This window comes from Lemur catta, chromosome 1, assembly GCF_020740605.2.
Source record: "Lemur catta isolate mLemCat1 chromosome 1, mLemCat1.pri, whole genome shotgun sequence".
NCBI classification, from domain to species: Eukaryota; Metazoa; Chordata; class Mammalia; order Primates; family Lemuridae; genus Lemur; species Lemur catta.
Window position 1 is genome coordinate 65434856 of NC_059128.1, and position 22720 is coordinate 65457575.

The window sequence follows — 22720 nt, forward strand, 5'->3', positions numbered from 1 at the left end:
ATCAGCAAGCCCCTCCTCCAACCCTCTTTGGTGGCATGCCATGCCAAGAGCAGTGTGTAAAGGAACAAAAAATATCCAATGCAGTCAAGTCCTTCCCAGACTTTGCCGCTGACCTCTCTCACCCTTCTGTCTCCCCCTAGTAGTTTATTTGGTTGGTCTGGACTCACTTGTGGCCTTTGATTAAATTCCTAAGGGGCCTGAAGAAGACATTGCTACTTAGAGGCACTTGAGCAAGGATCCCACCCCATGCCCCAACTCTGGCAGTCGTGGTGGGGGAGGCACTTCTTGGGGATGGAACCAGACAAGGTAACAGGAGCTCATAAGGAAGCAGAAGCTGTGACAAGTTTAGTAGTCTCAAAATGGGTTATATCCCTTCCCCCATCACATCAGAATCTTGTGAAATGGGAAGACCACAGGAGGTGACCAAAAGAAGCTGATCTCTCACAGGCTGTCCAGGCAGGGCAGGGGTGGGAGTCAGACCTGGGTGAGAGGTGGGTGGAAGGCCCTGTTTGAGGTTGTGGCTGATCCCTGGTACTAGCTTTTCCCCTGGGGGCAGGAAGCCCTAGGAAGAGGGGACTGTAGGGTCCCCAGGGGATCTTTCCTCCCTCTCCTGCATGAGGCAGAGGCAAGCTGCCTGCCAACCCCCTCCCTCAAGGAATGGCCTTGCCTGGGAATGCCCACCACATACCTTCTTTTTTTCTAGTCAAACTCTGTTTACTCCTTGGCCTGCCTCCCTCCTTCCTCCCCTCTCAACCTTTACTTCTGATTTCTATTTCATGGAATTTGGGATTGAAGTTAAACTACAACAGTGCCGCCAACACCAAGTCTTGCAGGAAAAAAAATACAAAGAAATTTAACAAAAAAATATATTAATAAAAAAGTTCAAAAAAGGGGGGGGATTGTCATCTCCTTTGGGGTGCGATGGCTTCAAATCCAAGCTCTTTGGGTGCTGAGGATGTACAAGGAGGCCTCTTGGGGGACCCCCGGGCGTAGCATACAATCTTGCCGCCCCAGTGCGATAAGAGCTCCTTCCCCTAAACACTAAAGCTTGAGGTCAGAGGATTCAAGGAGGCTCAGCAGGTCGGCCCAGGAAGGGCGGGGTCCTGTGGTGGAGGCGGGGAGAGGGAAGACGAGACGGAGCACCAATCCCCGCTCCGCCCTGTACCAGGAAGCGCTAGGGGGGAAGGAGCAGAGTTGACACAAGCCAGGTGAGGCTGGCGTAGTGGGGTGGGGAGGCCGAAGCTGTGTGACATGGTGGGGCGGGGGGCAACGGGGAGGAATCCCACGGAAGAAATAGGGCTGGGCCGTACAAGGTAAAGGAATGACTGAGCAAGGGATGGGATACCAGCTGGGGGGAGGAGGGGGAAAAGAGGCGGAGCTCTCGCGCATGCTCAATAGGAAGAGACGAAGCGTGGAGCCAGAACGCATGCGTAGTGGGGATCTTCTTGGGCTGTGAGATGGGGGTGGAATTGGAGACCCACGTGGGGGAAAGGCAAACATGGGCTCACTTTAGGGTAGCTGTGGGCCCTGGGCGCTTAGGGTCTTGGCACAGGACGAGCCTGGGCAGAAAGGCCAGGTATACCTGCCCGGAGAGTGTTAAAGCCCTCTCCACTCCCGGGCTCTGCCCCCCAGGATGGTGGCGCCTTCGCTAAAGCTTCAGGATCTAATCGAAGAGATTCGCGGCGCCAAGACTCAGGCTCAGGAGCGGGAGGTGATCCAGAAGGAGTGTGCCCACATCCGGGCCTCCTTCCGTGAGGGGGACCCTCTGCACAGACACCGCCAGCTGGCCAAACTGCTCTACGTCCACATGTTGGGCTACCCCGCCCACTTTGGACAGGTACTGGCCGGGGATACCTACCTCCTGAGTTTGATAAGGAAGGCTGGGGGAGGGGGGCAGGGTCTCGGACCCCCTCACCTGTTTGTGCCCCGATTTTTTTCATTCTACAGTTTCTGAACCCTCTGCATCCACCGCAGACCTCTTTCCCCATTAGTCATCTACTGGCCTGAACCCTTCATTCTCAGGCCAGTCCCATTCAGGGCACCTCCTCCTCCCCCCACTCCTGTTCAACTCCTTATTCCTTGAAACTACCTACGAATGCCTGAATCTCCTAAGCTTCTCTTGTTGAAGGGAGGGTGATGAGATATGATGCTTCACAAGTTAATCTGGTGTTTAAGAGGAAGATGGAACAGGGATGTTAGTGTCTCCAGTTTCACCCTGCCCCTTCCTGGTCTGCTCCCTTCCCTGTAGATGGAGTGCCTGAAACTGATCGCCTCCCCCAGATTCACAGACAAGAGGGTGGGCTACCTGGGGGCCATGCTTCTATTGGATGAGAGGCAGGATGCCCACCTGCTCGTTACCAACAGCATCAAGAAGTGAGAGGGTTCTGGGAGTAACATGGAATCAGGGAGATGGGAGAGTGGGGAAATCCCAGGGGGCTGCCTGTTGTAGGCACTGGGAAGGACTGGTTTTCTCAGAGGCTCAACTGACTGTCCTCCCAACCCTGCAGTGACCTGAGCCAGGGGATTCAGCCAGTACAAGGCCTGGCCCTGTGTACTCTGAGCACCATGGGCTCTGCTGAGATGTGCCAGGACCTGGCCACGGAGGTGGAAAAACTGCTCCTGCAGCCCAGCCCCTACGTGCGCAAGAAGGTGAGATGGCAGGATGCTAGGCACTTGCTTCTCCAGAAACTGTCCCCTATCTACGATGCAGTACAGGTTGGGGGAGTCCATCCCAGCAGACACCTGTCTGAGGCCCCTAACCTCTGCAGGCTATTCTGACTGCAGTGCACATAATCCGGAAGGTTCCTGAGCTCTCCAACATCTTCCTCCCATCCTGTGCCCAGCTGCTTCATGAGCGCCACCACGGTAAGGAACACCATGGGGCTCCCTGTCCTCTTCTTCAGCTCTGGCTATGGACAGAAGTAAAAATTAGGACAGGAACACCAGCTCATAGGAGAAGAATAGCATGCACACACAAATACACATGCAGTAGTCTCTCCCTTGCCCCTGGCCCACAATTCACTTCACCCCCACCCTGACCCCAGGCGTCCTGCTGGGCACCATCACGTTGATCACGGAGCTCTGCGAACGAAGCCCTGCAGCCCTCAGGCACTTTCGAAAGGTGGGCTGGTGAAGGGCAAGCCCTGGGCCTGGAAAAGAAGGGCAGTGGGGAAAGAATGGGACTTAAGATGGACAAGATCAGGAAGAATGCCCAGACAAGGTTCTGCCCTTCCTCCAGGTGGTACCCCAGCTGGTGCAGAAGCTCCGGACTCTGGTGACAACGGGATACTCCACAGAACACAGCATATCTGGAGTCAGCGACCCCTTCCTGCAGGTGGGCCTAACTTTTGCTGCTGTATCCCTGGAACATTGAGGGCTTAGCAGTAAGACCATGGCCAGTGGTCACCTCCCAGAGGACACTTTGGCTCAGTGTCCTGGGCAGGAGGGTGGCAGGCACAGGATTGCCCAGGCCATCTCAGGACCAGTAGGGGGAGAGGAAATGTCTGTAGGTCAGAGAATACAGTTTGGTAACAATTTTTTAAAAGGCTGCCCTAAAATCCCCCAGCCTCACATACCTCTGATCCCCTCCCAGGGCCCAGGGGACCTGTGGAGGTGAGAGGGAGAGGTGGGGAGGCTCTAGGGATCTAGTCCAACCCCTCACAATGCTCTCATATTGGATTTTTTCCCCTCAGCCCCACGACTCTTTATCCAATGAACCCCTCCACCTTTCAACCTTTAACCCAATCTCAGGTCCAGATACTTCGTCTGCTTCGGATTTTGGGCCGGAACCACGAGGAGAGCAGTGAGGCCATGAATGACTTGCTGGCCCAGGTTGGGGGCTGGGGAGGGGACACGGGATAGGCGTGTTGCTCTGTGACCCCACCACCCCGGGCATCCCTCACATAACCACTCATCGCACAGTAGCCATACAATCGCCTCTGTCTCCTACAGCCAGTGAACTCCATGAAGGTGGCACACGGTCTGTCTTAGTGCTATCGCTCCAGTGCCCGGGCTGGCCCTGGCACTTAGTAGGGGTTCAGAGAACATTGTTGGATGGCTGAGGGATGGACACATTGACATAGTGGAGACCTTCAAGAGACCTAAGGAGAAGACAGAGCCCTGAGCAGATGCGTCTCCTCTCCCATCCACTCAGGTGGCCACTAACACAGACACCAGCCGGAACGCGGGCAATGCGGTCCTGTTTGAGACAGTGCTTACTATCATGGACATCCACTCTGCAGCTGGCCTACGGGTATCGTCTCCTATGCCTCTCCCACTGTGGCCCCACCCACCACCCCCCACCTAGGCAGACAGGTTCTGCTCACAGGTTTCCCTCCCGTACCCCCACCATTCTGCACCATGTGGTTCCACTTCTGAATGAGCAGGTTGCTCCTTCCCTGACTGTCCCCAACCTCTGCCTCTCATAGGTTCTAGCTATCAACATTCTTGGCCGGTTCCTGCTCAACAGTGACAAAAACATTAGGTAATAGTCCCAGGTGTCTGGCTAGGTTGTGCCTCTGAGCCCCAGACCCTCTGCCCTCCTTCCTCCAGAGCCTCCTGAACACTTGCCTCTTACCCTTATACCCAGAGCAGGAGAGGGGGTAGAGGCTGATGGCCATGGCGTGATAGGGCCTCTCCCACCCTGATCAGGTACGTAGCCCTGATGTCATTGCTGCGGCTGGTGCAGTCTGATCACAACGCTGTGCAGCGGCATCGGCCCACTGTGGTGGATTGTCTACAGGAAACTGATGCCTCCCTTAGCCGGTGAGCAGAGATGGAGGGGACCAGAGGGCAGGGCTGAAGGCCCAGTGCCTGGTGGCCCAGACTGAGCCAGCTCAGAGCAGCTGGAGTAAGGGGACTAAGGGAACAGGTGCCTGGGGAAGGGGAGGGCCTAAGGCATGGATCAGGGTGACTTGAGCTACCTCTGTAAACACCTGTCTTTCTCCTGCCAGGAGGGCCCTGGAACTAAGCCTGGCTCTGGTGAATAGCTCCAATGTGAGAGCCATGACTCGGGAGCTGCAGGCGTTTCTGGAGTCCTGCCCCTCTGATCTACGGGCTGATTGTGCCTCAGGCATCCTGCTGGCTGCAGAGAGGTGAGGTGTCCAGGAGGCAGAGAGGGTGGAACCCAGGGAGGGTCAGTGCCAGGACTGATGAGCCATTATTCCCTTTAGGTTTGCTCCAACCAAGCGGTGGCACATGGATACCATCCTGCACGTACTGACAACGGTGAGACAGGGGCTGGTCAGAGAGCTGAGCAGGAGCAGTCAGGGTTCACCACACTGACTTGGCCACGTTCACCCCCTCCAGGCAGGCACCTATGTGCGGGATGATGCAGTGGCCAACCTGACCCAGCTGATTGCGGGGGCTCAGGAGCTACATGCCTACTCTGTGCGCCGCCTCTACAGTGCCCTGGCAGAGGACATTTCCCAGGTACCATTCCCACCTACCAAGGCCCAGGACTGCCCAGCCACTTCCTAGACCTTCCTGGGCCACCTCTTCCCTAAACCACATTTCTGACTACTTTCCCCTCAAGGTTACAGCCATCTACTTAGTGCAGGAAACATTCAGGACAGAGTTCTGTTTTAAGTTAGAAGACCTGGGCTTCTGTCCCAACTCTGCCACCTACTGGCGCAGATAACTAATTTAAACTTTATGTTCGAAGTACTCAGCTTTCTACCCCGCCTACCTCCCAGAGCCGTCTTGAGGATTAAATGAGATAAAAGCTCTTTCTGTGTATTGGGTTTTATTATTACCTTGAAGGCTGAGTATCTCCAGCCAGTATCTATGGCCCCCTTTTCCATATTAAGTAGGGTGGGCAGAAACCATCCACCCCTTCTTGAAGGGAGGACCCCTCTCACAACTCCATCCTGTGTGGTTAGGCCATGTAGTTCTGACGCTTGGCCACCAGAGGGCAGCGGGAGCCCAGGCACTGGTACAGAGCCAGGTAACAAACTTCCCTTTCCCAACCCCTCCAGTCCGCCTGGTCTCTGCACTGTCTTAAAGAGATGTCTCAGAGTCTGGAAGTGAGGAGGGGACCCCAGACACGGGCCCAGCAGTGTTTCCTATCCCACACAGCAACCGCTGGTACAGGTGGCAGCCTGGTGCATCGGGGAATACGGGGACCTCCTGCTGGAGGGAAACTGTGAGGATACTGAACCCCTTCAGGTGAGAGCTGCATTGGGGGTACACTGGGGAGGGACTCATCAGAGGAGGCAGGACTGGCTCCGGGGTCACTACCTGTGTCCATGCCTGAAGGTGGAAGAAGAGGAGGTGTTAGCACTGCTGGAAAGGGTACTGCAGTCCCACATGTCCCTGCCAGCCACTCGAGGATATGCCCTCACAGCCCTCATGAAGCTGAGCACCCGGCTCCGTGGCGACAACAAGTATGTAGGGGTCCCAGCCTCTTGAGAGATATTCTTTCGCTGCGCCCACCAGTTTGAGCGTCTCTTTAGGAATTCATATCCCTAACCAACCCCCTAGACAACTCAGTCCTTAGCTTCTTGCTTTTGAGCCAGATCTCGGGTATCTCCCTGCTTGTGTGGGGCCTTTCCCTTCTCTGCCACATCCTGGAGTGGAAGGGCAAGGCAAACTGCCATTGCCACTCACACCCTGCACTGTGGGCCAGCCGTATCCGCCAGGTGGTGTCTATCTACGGGAGCTGCCTAGACGTGGAGCTGCAGCAGCGGGCTGTGGAGTATAATGCACTCTTCCGGAAGTATGACCACATGAGGTGCGTCCGGCATTCTGCTGCAGTGTAGGACCCAAACCCCTGCCCTCTCAAATGCCCTTTTCTAGATACAAGGGTCTCATCCTCACCTGTGTCCCTCATCCATGGTGCGAGCCTCCCACCCACTGTTCATTGAAATGAAGCTGGCTTCTAATCCTCCTTGGTCATCTGAAAACCAGCAACAGCATGCCATCTTAGGAAACCAGAAGGGCACTTCTGACCCACCATGTGCCCGGCTCTCCATACCCTTAGCCCTCATCCCACATGCCTCTTGTGAAAGACACAGGGACCAAACAGAGGGACACACTTGCATTCCATCCTCTCAGGGCTGCCATCCTTGAAAAAATGCCTCTTGTGGAACGAGGTGGCCCTCAGGTTGATGAAGAAGCAAAGGAAAGCAAAGCAGCACCCAAGCTTTCAGAAGCAGCCCCTGTGCCCGCAGAGCCCCAGGTGAGGAAACTGGAAGCCCTGGGTAAGAGGAATTGCCTGGGCTTCCATACCCAGCCCTGACCCTTGCACCCTTTCTCCCAGGCCTCAAAGCTCCTGGATCTGCTAAATCTCTTAGATGGCCCTTCTGAGGATGCCCGGCATCCTCCCCCTCTGGATCCCTCCCCAGGAGGTGCCTTAGTACAACTCCTTGACCTTCCCTGTGCACCACCACCCCCTGGTAAGCCTCAGCAAAGGGGAGAGAAGGTGGATGGAAATGTGACACTGCTTTTTCTGAGCCAAAGACTGAGGCTCATACACCCTTTTCCCTCCTCTATGCTCATCCCACCCCAATCTCAGTAGGTGAAAGTGAAAGTGTTGATTCAATAACGCCAGTCCCTTCCTGGCCACCCTTCAATGTCTTCCTTTTGTTGCAGACTTCTTCCCCCACCCTTCTCATGCCACTTCCCTACTACCCACTGCACTGGCCCCTCAGCTCCTCACACCCTCCCACCCTTGACATTTCATGTTCTTTTTTACATCAAATGTTCTTCCCCTGGCCCACTAAACGACCAGCTCATTCTCCCTCTTCAGGCTTCAGCTAAAATGTCACATGCCTTCCCTACCACTCCTACTTAAGTTAGCTCTTCCCAGTTATTCTGGCATAATGTGTTTCCTTCATGGCACCTATTACAGCCTGGGAATATCTTGTTTTCTTTTTTATTGTTTCTCTCCCCGCACTAGACTATAAATTCCAACCTCATCTTCTTGTCCACCAAATCCCTAGTATCTTCAGCAGTGCAGGGCCAGTAGGTGCTCACTCAATTTTTGTTGAATGAATGAATGAACATGTTATCTTGAGCCTGCACACTGAGCTGCCTCTCTCTCCCTACTTTAGCTCCCATCCCAAATCTCAAAGTGTTTGAGCGTGAGGGAGTACAGCTGAATCTGTCTTTCATTCGACCCCCTGGAACTCCTGCTTTGCTCTTAATCACTGTCACCGTCACCAACTCCTCGGGGGGTGATGTCACCCACTTCATCTGCCAGGCTGCGGTGCCCAAGGTTTGTAAAGATCAGGGTTTAGAGGTGGCCTGGGTACTCCAGGAGAAAAGGCCACTAAGTAGAAGAGGTGGGTGGGAGAGAATGAGATGGAAGGGAATGAGACAAGCACTTAGGGAGTTATGAGAAGAGGGTCTGCAACCACTGGGTGTGGAGGGGTTGTCTGAACCCAGCCAGCTGCCCAAACCTCCTGTGTTCAGAGTTTCCAGCTGCAGCTACAGGCCCCCAGTGGGGACACAGTTCCAGCTCAGGGTGGCCTTCCCATCACCCAGCTCTTTAGAATCCTCAATCCTAACAAGGTAAGCTTCAGGAGCACACCACCCCCCAGAATAAGACCCAGGGACGGCAGAAGCCCCGAGTACTAATCCTGGTCTCTACTTTCCTATTCCTAGACCCCCTTGCGGCTAAAGCTGCGCCTCACCTACAACCACTTTGGCCAGCCCGTGCAGGAGATCTTTGAGGTGAACAACTTGCCTGTGGAAACATGGCAGTAACTGTCTCCATTCACAGCCTAAAATCCTCCTGTATTCCAAACCCCAAGGGGTCCCAGCCACTTGGAACGTAAACCTGAGGGCTACCAGCAGGTGGAGCTCTGGCCCTGCATTTGCCACTGCAAAAACTGTGGGAGCCTGCCCCCCCCCCCCACAAATAATGAAAGCCCAATAAAGCCTGAGGGAGAATGAAAGCCATATTTGGGTATATTTGAAGTAGAAAACGTGTATGAATAACAGCCAGGGAAGAGCCTCTTACACAGGAAGTATGATTCTTCCCCTGAGCGTAGAGAACCTATCTCAACAAGAAGGGTTTTCTTTCTACCATTCCATGTTGGGGAGCAAATTTGCCCTTAAACTTCCACAGAAGACACTCTACCCTCTGTACCAGAACTAGGCACAGTGGCAAAATCTAATCAGAATTTCTAGATTTCTAACAGGAATTCCTAACCATTTCCCCAACTTGCTGCTACTCCCCACACCCCAAGGCAGGGAAATCCCTGCTGCCTCCCCTCATCTCTAACTCAGCTGTAAGGCGGTTTAGGAGCCGCTGGCAGAATCAATGGCATCGACCAAGGGAGGGGGGGTGGCAAGGGATTTTCCTGTGCTTAACTACTGATCACGGCTAAGTGGAAATCCTATAAACACGAGCGGAAATCAATGGAGGCTGCTTAGCGGCCAGGGGAGAGGGGCGGCCCACAGATTGCATCTGACGGATGAGAGAAAGGAAGCAGCCAGGGAGGGCTCAAGGAAGGGTAGCTTAGAGTAGGGTGAAGGAACAGGCAGAGCTGGAGAGAGAGGAGTCACTGTGAGAAGGGAAGCCAAGGGAAGAGGCACAGTGAGCCCAGGAGTGGATCCTGTGAGACCCAGAGTTCTCCTCCCCTTCTAGGAAGTGACACCCTTAGCCCAGGCTGCTGTCAGGATGTTTAGTCCCCTGTGGCCTCTCTCTGGCTGGAGCTGTTCACTTCTAGCAGGCGCTGATAGACTTGAGGCCGGAAGCGCTGTAGGTACACGATCAGCTTGGCAGGTGCTGTCTCCTGTGTTGGCACACCTACAGGCAAAAAGACAATGAGGAGAGAAGCAGACAGAGCCACTAACGCTTTGATTCTGCTCCCTGCCCACTCAGCCTGGACCCCAAAGTTGTTTTCAAGGCAGCACTGGATTCTGAATACCATCCACCCAGCTTCTATAACCCACCAGCCCACTCCCTTACTGGCAAGCAGAAGAGGGACCGAGAAGAGCCACTTCAGGCAGGAGTGGCTACAAGGGAACCATGCCTGGGAACAGAAAAACAAATCTGCCAAAGTTTACCCCACTGTCTCACATAAATACAATGTTCTTGTCTTTTACTAAAAATCAACAGGACAAATTAAAAGAGGATCTAGGTAGCTGTAAAAACAAAAAGAAGTTTAGGAAGGAAGGGTCAAAGCAGAGGACTGATAAATGGAACTGAAGGAGACCTGGCTAGAGGTATGAGAACTAAATGAGACAGCATGACTAAGATAAAGGCACATGGAAAGATTAAATTCAGATTAGATAGCTACTATAAAAGAGGAAACCAGATTTGATAGAACTGGGTCCTCTAGAAAATTTCTAAAATAATTCCTGTTACAAAGAATCAAGAGACCCTCTCCCACTAATATGGTCCAGTGGGTGCCTCCAGAAAAGGAAACTGGACAGCAGGGAAAGCACAAAAGGGCTTGTCTCCCTCACCAAGCATGTTTCTGAGCCTGTGGATCTTCTCTAGGGCAGTTGGTACTTCAGCCTCCTCATGCACCAGGGCCTCTATCTCACCCACAGCGTAGCCAAAGTCAGCTGTATCCAGGTCCACCCTGAGCGGCTGCTCCTCTTCATCAGCTCCCAAGAGCACCAGCTTCCAGGCACTCCGGTTAGTCACAAAACTAGCTACTTCCTGCAGCCCTAGTGGGCCCAGCACAGCAGCCACACCCCCAGCCCCCAGGCCCTCAGTCTCCAGCACCTCACAGAGCTGGGCCACAATTGCAGATTCAGCTGTGAGTTCCATATACTGAGTGTGGGGTCCTAAGACATCTGCTGCTCCACGACATTTGAGCTCCCATCCATTATCCTCTCGTTGTCGCAGCCAGTGGTCAGCCCGCATGAGACTCAGCTCAGGGGTGTCATAGTAGGTGTCTCGGAAGATGACCCGGTGCTCCAGGGTGCCCCCCAACTCCTGGAGCCGCTCCTCTGTGCCAGGCCCTGGAATGAACTTTATTTCCACCTCAATCAAGCCCTGGGCCATGCCACCTGCAATTGGTTGATCAACAAGCATTCGCTGAGCTCCCAAGGGTTCAAGGCCTGGCGCTCAGCCCTGCGGGCGTGGTTGGGGCGTGAGAGGGACGCTCAGTACAGACCCCCGTCCCTGTAAGAACTTAGGGCACATAGTCTCAGAACTCTGCTAGGGCTACAACCCTTTCGCTCTGCCTCGGTGATAAAATACCCCGCCTGTGATGTTTTAAGGCTCTGACAGTGAGAAGTCTCCAGTAAAGTCCCTCCCACTGCTGATAATGTCCTCAACCCAAAGGGCTCCCGAGAAAGCAGGCCGTGCATCGCGTGTCCTTTCAACGTCCCCTCGCTACACCTTGCTACCCAAGAAAGCCAGTGGCTCACTGCCCGGGATGAGCTGCCCTCTCCCGCCACGGCACCCGTCAGCAGAGCCTCGGGTCTCACCTCAAAGCCCGAGGGTCTCCCTCTCGCGGGACCCGGAAATGGGGGAAGGGAGCCCACGCCACACTCGCGAGGAATGCCGGGAGTAGTTCCTGACCCCGGACCTCGGCCCGGCTCTCCGCGCGCCCGGCTGGTCCCAGAATCAGCGGCCATATTAGGCCCGTTGTGGTGCCGAGCACACGCCGGAGCCCGAGAGACCTGCTAGGTTATGGGGGGCCGCGACCCACGCGGTGGGCAGGAGAGCGAGGCCGTTCCCTAGCGCTCTGCTCTTCATCCCCGACCTCTCGCGGCTCCCAGGGGTTGGCCGGGTCTCAGGTCTCGGGCTGAGCCCGGCACCTTGGGGTACGGGTGCATGATGGGAGTTGTAGTTCCAGAGGGAGACTTAGCCTTCTCTCCCCATCCGTCGCTATGGTGACAGGAAAGCTGCAATTGGTGCCTTCGGGACTCTACCTCAAGCTGAACTGGGGCTGCAGGGCGGTGGGGAGAGTGGAGTGCAACGAGCTCAGGCCGTCCCATCTCCAAACCCTCTCCCAACGTAGGCAGATGGGCCCGGAATGCAAGCCACTCAGACACTGTCCAGCAGATATCTAATGGATTATTATGTCAGCCCACTAAGTGCAGGCCAGTGGCAATGGGCTGGGGGCGGCAGGGGCTGTAATTAAGTCCAATTTAGCTACTCTGGACTTTTATAGTCGATCTAATATATCTCGGTATGACTGTTCAGGGTAAGGGTGAGTGGGAAACTTTCTGTCAGAGGAGGAAATGATATTTTGGATGAGAAATAAAGATGCCATGGAATTTTAACAGTTGGAGACCCAGCTAGAGACAGGAACGGCATAAGCAAAGGCCCAGAAACTGGAGAGCATCTGGCCAGTTTTTAAGTAGAAGATAAGGCTAAGAAATGCAATTGAGGGGCAGGATGGAAAAGGCCTTCAGTGCCAAACTGAGGAATTTGTCAAAGTTTCCAGTGGTCCCTGAGCAGATTTTGTCAGGAGTAGGAGAAATACTCATGTTCATTTAAAATACAGGAAGACATGAGGTTGGCCCTTTGACTGCTTTGGGAGACAAAATAGTGAAGCTTCCTTCCTCTTACTCCTTCTGAGGACTATGATTATCTGGAGACTTTAACTGTACGTCTGACTCTCTGGGTGAGGCAGCTTGCTGAGAAACAGAGGCTCTTGTTGATTCCTGGGCTCCTTCCTATTATGGGTGAGAAGTGCCAAGTTCTTGACACCTGCCCTCTCCCCAGTATGTTTCTAGAAACTGTGACCAGTGGGAAGTATGGTGGGGAGGACACTGGTTTAAAGACATGGCATCTTGAACTTGGGATGTCTTGGGTATACCCCTCCCCTTACTCAATACCAAGCATATTGGTTAGGGAGGGAAGGAACCCCAGGCTCTAAATCCTCTCACTGGCCTGCTTTTCATCCATCCTTTGCTTTTCAGTTTTCTTGATCCAGGAAGATCTAATATTTTCCTTGTGTTGTAAGGTCCAGTCCAGTGGGGCGGGGGTAGAAGCTTAATGGACTGGAAAGACCAGACTTTGGAGCCAGATGGACCTGAGATTGACTCCTAGCTTCAGTTTCTAGATGTTTGGCCTTGGGCAAAGCTACTCCACTTCCCTAAGCCGCTGCTTTTTCATTGGGAAAAGCACTGCCTCACAATTACCTTTGAGGATTCAATAACAAACTGTCACATAGTACAAACTCAAGCTGTTAGTTTCCTTCTCCTTTTTTTCTTGTGAATTTCAGGGTTTTGTTGTCCTTGTTAAGAGAAGTAGGCTGTAGCAGCTAGTGTGGACTCTGGAGCGAGACCGTCAAGGTCTGAATCCTGCTACTATCACTTATTGGCTATTTGACCTTGGGCCATTTACTTGTTTGCGCCTTGGTTTCCTTAACTGTAAAATGGCACTAATAATAGTATCTACCCAATAGGGATGAGAGAAGTAAATAAGTTAATATATGTAAAAGTGCTTGGAACAGCCCCTGTACACTCAGTAAATCTTAGGAATTATTGTTATTAGAATATAGGAGCACTTATAAGCTGATAAACTGAAGATGATGAGGAGCCAGAACCTCCCCTCCCCCTACCCAACTCAGGGGACCCTATGACTGTATGGAGGAGACAGAAGCTCTCAGAGACGTCAGAGTAATTGCTGTGGAAGAGAAGGTTCTAGTATCCAAACGGAAGGGAGGAGTAATAATAGGTCAGGAAGAAGGTAGTGAAAAAAGAGAGATGGGCCTCAGGCGGCTCTGGGAAGCTGGTAGAAGCCAGGGCTTGCTCTAGAGCTGATTTAAAACAAAACAACAACAAAACACATGTATGACTTCTGTAATCAGGATGAAGAGGAGGAGACGGGAAATAGTTTAAAGTGAACTGCCCTCTCTGCAGGCACCCGCTTGGACCTAGTGCCAGAGTAGGAAACAGCCGGGTAAGGCTGGCCAGCCTGCCCTGGAACCCCAGGCCCGGCCCTGGGTCCGGCTAGGCGGGCTGACAGCGCTGGCGGGCCGGAGGGCGGGGGCGGACAGACTACAACTCCCGGCATGCGCCGCGGCGGGCGGGCCGCTGCACCTGCTCAGTGGGGCCGCCCCGGGCGCCTGGGTATTGATTATTCCATTGTGTGGGACGCCTCGGCTCCAGCCAGTGAATGAGGCGGAGGAGTGAGGGCGAGGAGGAGGAGGAGGAGGAGGAGGGCGAGGAGGAGGAGGAGGTGGAGGCAGGGAGCGAGCGAGTGCCCAGGGTGAATCAATGGAAACCCCCTCACGAAGCCGGGAAAACACTTCAGCCGCAGCCAAATAGCATTGATTATTTTCCTTCACTTCCCTCACCGCCGTGAATTTATTTATTTATTTTTTCCATCTCCGTCCCTGACGCCCCGGAGCGAGCGCTGGAGGGAGGGAGGAGGAGGGGGAAAAAAAGGAATCAACACATCGGAGAAGTCCCTTCCAAGAGCCGCCCCCTCCCCTCCCCGCCTCGCGCTGCTCGGCGGCCGCGGTTCGACTCCCGTCCCTGCTTCCAGCTGAGGTGTAAGTGCATCGATTTCCGATGCTGCTGGGTTGGTTTTTTTTCTCCTCTCCCTCTCTCTCTTCTTCCCTTCCTTGCTCTTTGGAAGCTCGAGACGGAGGGGAGAGGAGGCGCTCGGAGACTGCCGCTGGAGGGGACGGAGAGGGACGGGAAGGGGCTGGGGGAGGGGAGACGGACAGACTGACGGACAGACAGACCGAGAACCCAGGGAGAAGGGGGGAAGGGGTGTGGGAGGAAGAGGGCGTGCAAGCGGGGATGAGGGAGAGAGAGAGACGCAGGGGTGGAGGGAGAGACCGGGAAGGAAAGGCAGGGGCCCGCCGGACAGACGGAGGGTAACGAAAGCCTAGACGGACCGCGCGGAGCCGTGCGGGGAGCGGGGGTCCCGGAGGGAAGGGGAGGCCTGGTGAGTGCGAGAGCTCGGAGCTGTCAGCCTGGAGGGGCCCGGGACTCGGCGGCCCCCCGCCGGCGGCGGGATGGGGAGAACTGCGGCCGGCTGGCTGACGGATGGGCTAGCGCGCTGGGGCGTGGGGTGGGAGGGGACGTGGATACCCTTAGTCTTCAATCCTCGTTCGTTTTCTCTGAAGTTGAGCTTTTTTTTTTTTTTTTGGAAAGGTGCGAGTAGGTGAGGGGAGGCACACAGCCCCCATTCAAGGTGAAGCTTGCTAGTCCTGACCCCCGCCCGCATCCGCTCTTGTCTGCCCCTCTCCCTGAGTAGCCCCATCATTTTCCAGCACTGGACCACGCTTCTCGCTGCGCCTGTAGCCCCTCTGGTCTCTGTCCATGTGTCTCTGCCTCTTGGTTTTGCCATTCTTCATCTCATCTCCGCACCTCATCCATCTCTTGGTCTGTGTGTCGCTGTCTCTGCTTATGACCCTTCCTATCCGAGTGATCCTCTCCCTGTGTGTCCCTGTCACTGTGTGTCACACCTTGGCTGCCCAACTGTTCTGCCCGTCTAGGACTCCATGTCCTCTCCTTCAGGGTCTGTTCGGATATCTCTGGCCTTTTCAGGCCACTTTGGAGTTTGCTGATCAGTCATGACTGTGGTGGTCATGGTCAAAGAGATGGAAGAGTAGGGGGATGGAGCAGATGTGTCTCCCCTCAAAGACTCCGGTGCCCTTTCAGTGTGGCCAGGACAGCCTCCTCTTCCACCTTCACCAGGGAAGCTTTGGAACTTCCTAACATTGTTGACTGTTCCCTTTGCCATGTGCCTGTCTCCCCCATCAGAACGTTACCTCCTGGTCTCCTGTGTATCATCTGTCTTTCCAGGAGCTTCCCATCGCAAAACCTCTTCCCTGCTGACTTAATTTTCCTCCCTTCCCCCACTTTACCATTGTATATTTTTTCATCTCCCCATTTTGTTTCACCCCCTTTTTTCCATCCATTTCCAATGATCTCTCTTGCTTATTCTCCACCTTTGTTCCCATAATCTGCCCTCTTCCTACCTTTTCTCCTTGGTCACCCTGAGTTTCTTTTATCCCTTATCCTCTTACCCAGCATTTTAACCCCAGCAGCAGAAGGTACCAGCAAGCAACGGGCTGAGAGAGGTGGGGGGTATAGTTTGTGAAGACACATAAACAGGCCAAGAAATCAATTTAATGGGCTTCCAGGGGCTTATAACCCCTTCATCAATCAGTGCCATTATGTCAGTTAACCGTCAACTTTGATTTTGTAAGGGGACATTCTCTAGGACTCTAAGCTCCACCCTGCCTGGTTGGCCCCATCCTTCAGTTATTCTAGATATCTGTGGCTTTTTCTTCACTTTTTAGTTCATCTTCTTCCTGGGCCCTTGCTATTACCATATTTGGATTCAGCACCATTCTTTACAAGGCAGTTTTTATTAGTGTGATAGAAGCTGTCTTATCAAGGGGCCAGGTTAATTCAGCCTAAAGAATAGTAAAGGTGGATAAAGGATCTGGAGAGTTTACCTTGGTTTTAAGCCCATCATTGTTTTTCCCGACCTCAGGAGCTTGGAAGGGTAAAAGGAGGAGGTAGATATGGGCAGAAGATGGAAGATTTCAGAGGTGAACAGAATTACAGAAAGGAAGGGGAGGTCGGTGCAATAAACACATGGGGTAGAGAAATGTATGACGGGAGGGACTTGCAAAGGAAGGAAGGAAAATCTATGCAAAATGGGGGGGCAGGGGAGGAACTGAGGGGTGATTAATGGGAAATTGGGAAAATGAAATAAAGCATGAGTTAATAGCTATACAGAAGGAAAGAGGAAGAGAAATGATAGAATATTCCTAAAGAGGAGGTCAACAGAAATAGCACTATGAAATGAATACAGTGTTAAAGCGGGGGAAGGGAGGAACTGACGAAGAATGAGTTGGTAAAAGAGTATGGTACAAAGGAGGTAAATGGATGGCAAACGGAGGAGTGCTGAGGCAGATCAGAGCTGCACAGAGCTTGGTGGGGGAAAGAGGAGAGGATGAGGTATCAAAGGAAACAAATGCCTCTGGTGTGAGGAGGACACAGCCACATCGTGACTGATGCAAAGAGAGTGTGAGGGGGGCGATGGGAACAGGAAGGGATTGGAAAAAAAGCATAGCAGAAATACCACTGGGTGAAGCCCTCAAAGAGAGAGAAAGCCCAGGGATATCTGGGAAAGAGAGAGGGAGAGAGAACCTTACAAACATTCATTCCACTGGCATAATCACTCACTACCCTACCACAGGCTTTTGCATTTCATTCCCAAGCCAGGAGAACACAAGCAAGGAGATGAAAAAGTAGAATTCCCATTTACTTCAGCTGACAGGAACTTGAATCTTCCTAGCCCCCTGAGAACCAAAAGACCTCAAGCCTCTGATGTCATAAATTGCTGGTGTTGCCTTGGCAACCTGACAGGGTTCCTCCCTCCATGATGTCAGAGGCAGCTGCTTTTACCTTGAAACCCGTACAGGAACAACTTGCTGCTTTGCTGGGGGAGCTGTATCATGTGTGGGGCCAGGCCCTGAGTCAAATCTGTAGGATTCCTGGCTCTGGTAGTTTGACCTTGCCTCCCTGGAGCTGTTCTCAGCTCAGAACAACAGTTGTCACAGAAAACTCTTGTTTGTGAGTGCCTGAGGTTCACTAGAGCCTGACAGGAGCAAGAGGAAGGGGCCCCGGCTGACCAGGGTATAGAGGTTGGGGCATAGAGGTCGGGATGGGAAGACTGAAAGGCAGGCAGAGAAGGGAGAGAACTGGAAACAGCAGTTCCAGAACATGAAAGGAGAGGCTTTGTGAGCAGGGAGGAGAGCTGTTGAAAATGTAAGATGAACCTGGCTTTGGATTTAGGAATGGAAGCTAGAGCTGGAAATGCAGAGGGGAGGGGATCAGAGCTGTGTGAATGTATAAACTGACACAGGGATAGGTAGAAAAGAGAAGGGTTCTGAAATGCCAGAGGGCACAGTGGATTTAGGCTGTAGAAGGGGGAATAAAAGGGACACTGAGTGAGTACCTCAGTCTAAGCTGTCTGGCGAGAGACTCAGGGTTAGTCACGGAAGCCCTGTGAGTGGGGGGCCTGCATCTGTCTAGTTTCCAATTATTTCCCAGCACCTAGCACAGTGTCTATCACATAGAAAAGCCTTAATAAATATCTATCAATCAAATGTTGAATTGATAGGGAGAAGCTAGGGAAAAGAGTTGCCCACCTAACTCTCACCACCTGCCCCCACCCCCAAGTATGTATAAATGAGCAAATTGGGAAATCAGAAACTGGAGGGAATGGCCGGACAGGAGTTAACCAATGACAGAGAGATCTGAGGCACAGAGAGGAGAGACTGAGTTAGGGGCACACTTGCAGACAGCCAGTGTGACTATGCGGGCTGATGTGGGGAGTCTTTGTAGATATAATTGGAGGATAACATCAATGAACAGTCCTAGGAGCCCAAGAGGAAGATGCGGAGGAGGGTAGAAAGGAGGTGGTTTCCAGAAAAGGTTGAGAGTTGTATCCAAAGAGAGAGTCAGCAAATCTGAATTGGAAGTAGCATCCTCACCCCATTCCCAATCATGAAACCACAATTGAATTGGTCATACCCATATATACACAATGGCCACAAAGAGTTCATAAATCAATACCAGACCCATTCTAAACACCTGTCCTAGCCCAGGTAGGACACAAGGAGGTCAGCATTGGCCACGTGGGCCAAAAGGCAGAAGGAGGCAGAGGTTACTGCTGCCCAGACCTTGATGTAAAGGACCCTGTGAGGAATGGCCTTGACGTTTGACTGCCCACTGTGGAGAGTCCAGAGGTATCTAGGAGAAGAGGGGGAGGCAAGAGATGCAGAGCTCACCACAGCTCTCAGTGAAATCTGCAGAGACAGAGGTCTAAATGCACAGACGCCATAGGGGAGAAAGAGGCACCCAGTCAGGGCGTATAGCCTGTTAATGTGGTGAAGAGCCCAAAAGCCCCTGAATGTGTTGAGAAATCTAGCAAAGATGGGAAGAAAAAGAACAGGGAGCTGGGAGCCCTGGGGGAGAGTCTGGCTATAATAAAGGCCAGGGCAGCTGGCGGGTGGGCGGGGGCCTGATCGGAGGACAGTGGTGGCTGTATGCATTGTCAGCCGCCACCACGGACTTGGGCAGCTCATATTTTGCAGTAGGCGACAGGCTGTCGACACAGCGGTCCTTTACCTCACCGTTAGAAACTCATTTCATTGATTTTTCCATCTTTCTTCTTGGGCTCCTCATACTAAGCTCAGTCATCCCACCACCCACTTTCCTAGAGCCCCTTGCCTCTCTGGGGAAAGCCCCAGGGAACTGCCTGCCCATCCCTCCTCCACCCCAGGCTGGTGAGGCAGGGTGACAGATTCAGAGGTGACTTCCAGCCCCCTGACGTAATCTCAGTGGCTCTCAGTGGCCCCCTCGTGAAGGAACTAGTCCAGAGACCAGGGCCCCCATGTGCAGTTGTTTAGGGGGCCCCCGCCACCCATGCTCATCACCAAGCTATACCCTGGTGGGGGGCTGCATACACCTGGAGGAAGTCATCTTTTTCTGATTACTACTGAGACAGCTCAGTACCCCTCAACTTATTTTTTCTTCCAAAAGTCAAATGAGAGAACAAGAGCCCTCTTCTGTGTTTGGACAAGAATATGGGATTACATCAAAGGTAAAGTTCAGGCCGAGAATTCCCAGTAGAGCCACCCACTGAAACGTTGCATGCCTGTGCAATTAGGCCACACCTGGCTCAGGGTGTGCAAGAGCGCTCTGTGGAGAGAGGAGGTGGGTGCATGTAGGGTCTGGTCCTGTGGAACAAGCTGGTGTGCAGTCAGTGGGACAGGATGGGTGTGGGCCAGGCATTTTTACATCATGTGTGGACATTTCCCTAGTGCCTCCTCCAGTCACAGCTAACTACCCTGGGCCTCTCCCTTTGGGGCTGGGCTTGGGCTAGAGGTCAAGAGTCAATTGCCAGTCATTTGGCTCCTCAGTGAAGGAGGGCAGAGGGTGGGATGGGAGTGTTAGACAGTGTTTCCCCAAGGACCGGATGGGGTAAACGCCATTTGCATCCTCAAATTTTTCATTCCTTGTTTTGTTGGCTATCCAATCCCCCTCTATCCCCTCGCCTCAGCCCCAGGCCCCGTGCCTCTGTCCTCCTTTTCCTGGCCAGGACTGTAGCCTCGATTTTGCTACTCCCCTTGACCCATGGGCCTCTCGCCTCCATCACAGTTGTCTGCATTTCTCCCTTCGTTCTGTATCACTGGCCTGCTTGGGCCATGGATGCTTTTCTTCCTCCAGCTTCTTCAGGCTGTGTGGTTTCCACGAACCTAGAGATAAATCCTTGTGTTTTAGAGAAAGAAGTGCACTTGAGATTAGAAGAGAGAAGAGCAGGGAAGGACAAGAAAGGTTCAGGACAGATTGGGCAGGGAGGAGTGGGGAGAAAAAGAGAGTATGACAGAGATAGAGGAGCCTAAGGTAAAAAACATGTGACTTCCAGATGGGAGAGCACCAGAGAGATGGCCGCAATTTAAATGAAAAAGACAGGAGGGCGGTTGGCTGTAAGGACTAAGAATGAAATTGGAGAGAAAACAGGGAGCCTGACCCCCCGCAGGGAAATGAAGACAGCTGAGGAGGAGGGAGGATGAGGGGTTGTGTGCGATGACGACGTAAAGCTGAAAAGCCAGGCTGTGGTCTCAGCCTCCGTGTCAGTCCTGAGTTCAAGCCGTGCTGGATTTGACCCTTGTGGGAGGAACTGAAGTGGCAAATTAACGACGATAATGAAGTCACTGCTCCTTGTTTGTCTTTGCTGGTTTCCCCTTGAGATTTGTCCTTTGGCCAGACAGGGCAATGTGGGGGAGGGGAGGGAAAGCAGCAGTGAAGGGCGGGGGAGGGGTGTGGAAAAGAGGATGGAGAAATGGCAATGTGGAGGACAAATCGACCAGGAGAGAGAAAAGGGAGGGTGCTAAGTGAAGGGAAGAGGAACCCAAGAACACAGGAGAGGAGAGGGAGACATGAAAAGAGAAGGGAAAGGGGAAGAGGGGAGAGGTGCGGAAAGACGATAGAGAAAAGAACAATGGGGAACAGGAGAGGGAAACCTGGAAGGAGCAGCAGAAGAGAAAGGAGGGAGAAGGAGAGGTGGAATGGAGAAATGGCGAGCCAGAGGGAAAGAACGTGGCCAGGGCTGCAAAAGCTGCAGCTGGCGGGGCCAGTAGGCGGGGCCTCATCTCCATCTCTAATAGCTGTGAAATGAGGTTAGCTCCATTAGAGGCGGCAGGAGTGTAACAAGATCACACTCATTAGGGCTGGGCCATCCCAGTAATTACCACCACCCCAAACACTCCCGCGCCAGCAGGGCCACCAAGCACATACAGGCACACAGCAACACACCCGCATAGGACACCCCGTTGCTGAATGAGAAGCCCAGGGCCCACACATGTGTAACTGGAGGGCCTAGGGGAAATCCAGCCAGGGGCCAAGAATGAGCACCTTCACTAACCCTAAAGAGGTCTGAGACAGGGCTAAACCCAGGCTACCAGTTACCCTAACACAATCAAAAAGCAATAAACATGCACATACTCCCCAACTCAAGAATAATGCATGTGGATGAATAATCATCATTTCCATTTATTGATCACATCCAAAGTGTCAATCTCAATAATGATCACCTCAGTGGATACAACTCCACGAGGTACTAATCCCCATCTATATGAAGAAACTGAATTGAGGCTGGCTTAAAACAACTCACCTAAGGTCGTTTATGTATTAAGGAATAGAACTAGAATTTGATTCCAGGTCTGTTTAATTCTAAAGGCTGTTCTGTAAAATTTTGTAGAGATGGGGGTCTCACCATGTTGCCCACACTGGTCTCAAACTCCCGGGGCTCAAGCAATCCTCCTGCCTCAGCCTCACAAAGTGCTAGGATTACAGGTGTGAGCCACCATGCCCGGCCTCCAGACTGCTTGTTTGATGAAGTTCATATGCTAATATGGATACACATGTGTAGACTTTCACATTTAAGAGACACCACAAATGAGTACACATATCATCATTCAAATAATACTACCTGCCATATCTATCTCCCCCTTCTCTCTCTCTCCATACACATACACAGAATGGTCAGTGCCCCTGCATAGGCTGCTGTGTGGATGGCGCCCCCTGGAGTTTCGTAAAGCAGTGGTCCTTTTCTGGCCTTTTCTGCCTGTTAGTTTCTTACGCTAAGAAACTAACAGGCAGACAGCCCTCTCTCTAGCAACTTTAAACTCAGAGAAGAGCAGGATGGCACATATGCTCAAAGTGACAGGCATAAGGGCAGAATAACATACTCAAACTCAAAGGCCTCATTCAAAATGCATACCAGTCAGAGTTCAGAATTAACCTAAGAGCAAAAGCAGAGGGGTGTGTGGGGGCGGGCAGGCTACCTGAGTTCTAATCTCAATGATTCTACTTCTTTCTAACTGGGAGACCTTAAAAATAACCTGTCTAAAGTCTGTTTCCATGTAAAATGGAAATGAATAGCTCTATCTATTACATCAGATTGTAGCAGAAGATTAGGTGATGTGATATTTGCCAGGGGCTTAGCACAGTGGCTGCCACGTGGTAAACATTTAAAGATGTTGGCTATTATTTTATTATTACAATTAGTTGTTGTTGTTGTAACAGTATTTAAATTGAGTCATTAAATCACACAGATTCTCTTTTATAGAGGTCCCTCATGCCAGGATCCTGATTCTGAATTCAAGGGCACAACTCCCTGTCTTTTCAGTACTGAGTGCTCACACAGAAAAGGGTTCTGTGCTGGCTTCATGTGGTTGTCTAAGCCTGAAGTATGTAGTATATGAGAACCACATCCAGCAGAATTTGAGTCTGTCCAGTGCACTATAAGATCAACAGATCA

At 52.6% G+C, this 22720-nt stretch overlaps 2 protein-coding genes across 9 annotated transcripts; one reads left to right on the plus strand and one right to left on the minus strand.

Annotated features, from left to right (window-relative positions):
- Nucleotides 1-1121: 1121 nt before the first annotated feature.
- On the plus strand, nt 1122-8901 carry AP1G2 (adaptor related protein complex 1 subunit gamma 2). Of its 3 annotated transcripts, XM_045525253.1 has the most exons (22): nt 1122-1208; nt 1633-1837; nt 2249-2373; nt 2508-2649; nt 2769-2865; nt 3045-3121; nt 3239-3334; nt 3751-3831; nt 4154-4252; nt 4428-4483; nt 4651-4764; nt 4953-5093; nt 5172-5226; nt 5308-5430; nt 6076-6165; nt 6256-6383; nt 6626-6730; nt 7054-7177; nt 7259-7394; nt 8052-8215; nt 8413-8511; nt 8605-8901. In XM_045525253.1, the coding sequence occupies exons 2-22, from the start codon at nt 1634-1636 to the stop codon at nt 8704-8706; spliced, it is 2358 nt and encodes a 785-aa protein (XP_045381209.1). In that variant the 5' UTR covers nt 1122-1208; nt 1633; the 3' UTR covers nt 8707-8901. The 3 variants fall into 3 exon arrangements, with proteins under 3 accessions (XP_045381209.1, XP_045381200.1, XP_045381217.1); XM_045525244.1 differs by having other exon boundaries at nt 6076-6383; XM_045525261.1 differs by lacking the exon at nt 8413-8511 and having other exon boundaries at nt 6076-6383.
- THTPA (thiamine triphosphatase) lies at nt 5727-11715 on the minus strand. 6 transcript variants are annotated; one of them, XR_006728795.1, is made up of 5 exons: nt 11392-11715; nt 10417-10930; nt 9586-9754; nt 6817-6895; nt 5727-6249 (listed from the first exon to the last, which is right to left on the minus strand). XR_006728795.1 is itself a non-coding variant. In XM_045525286.1 (4 exons), the coding sequence occupies exons 1-3, from the start codon at nt 11539-11541 to the stop codon at nt 9630-9632; spliced, it is 789 nt and encodes a 262-aa protein (XP_045381242.1). In that variant the 5' UTR covers nt 11542-11715; the 3' UTR covers nt 5727-6895; nt 9586-9629. The 6 variants fall into 6 exon arrangements, 5 of the variants coding, with proteins under 5 accessions (XP_045381242.1, XP_045381272.1, XP_045381255.1 ...); XM_045525286.1 differs by having other exon boundaries at nt 5727-6895; XM_045525316.1 differs by having other exon boundaries at nt 5727-6895; nt 10417-10968; nt 11392-11472.
- Between the last annotated feature and the right edge of the window lie 11005 nt (nt 11716-22720).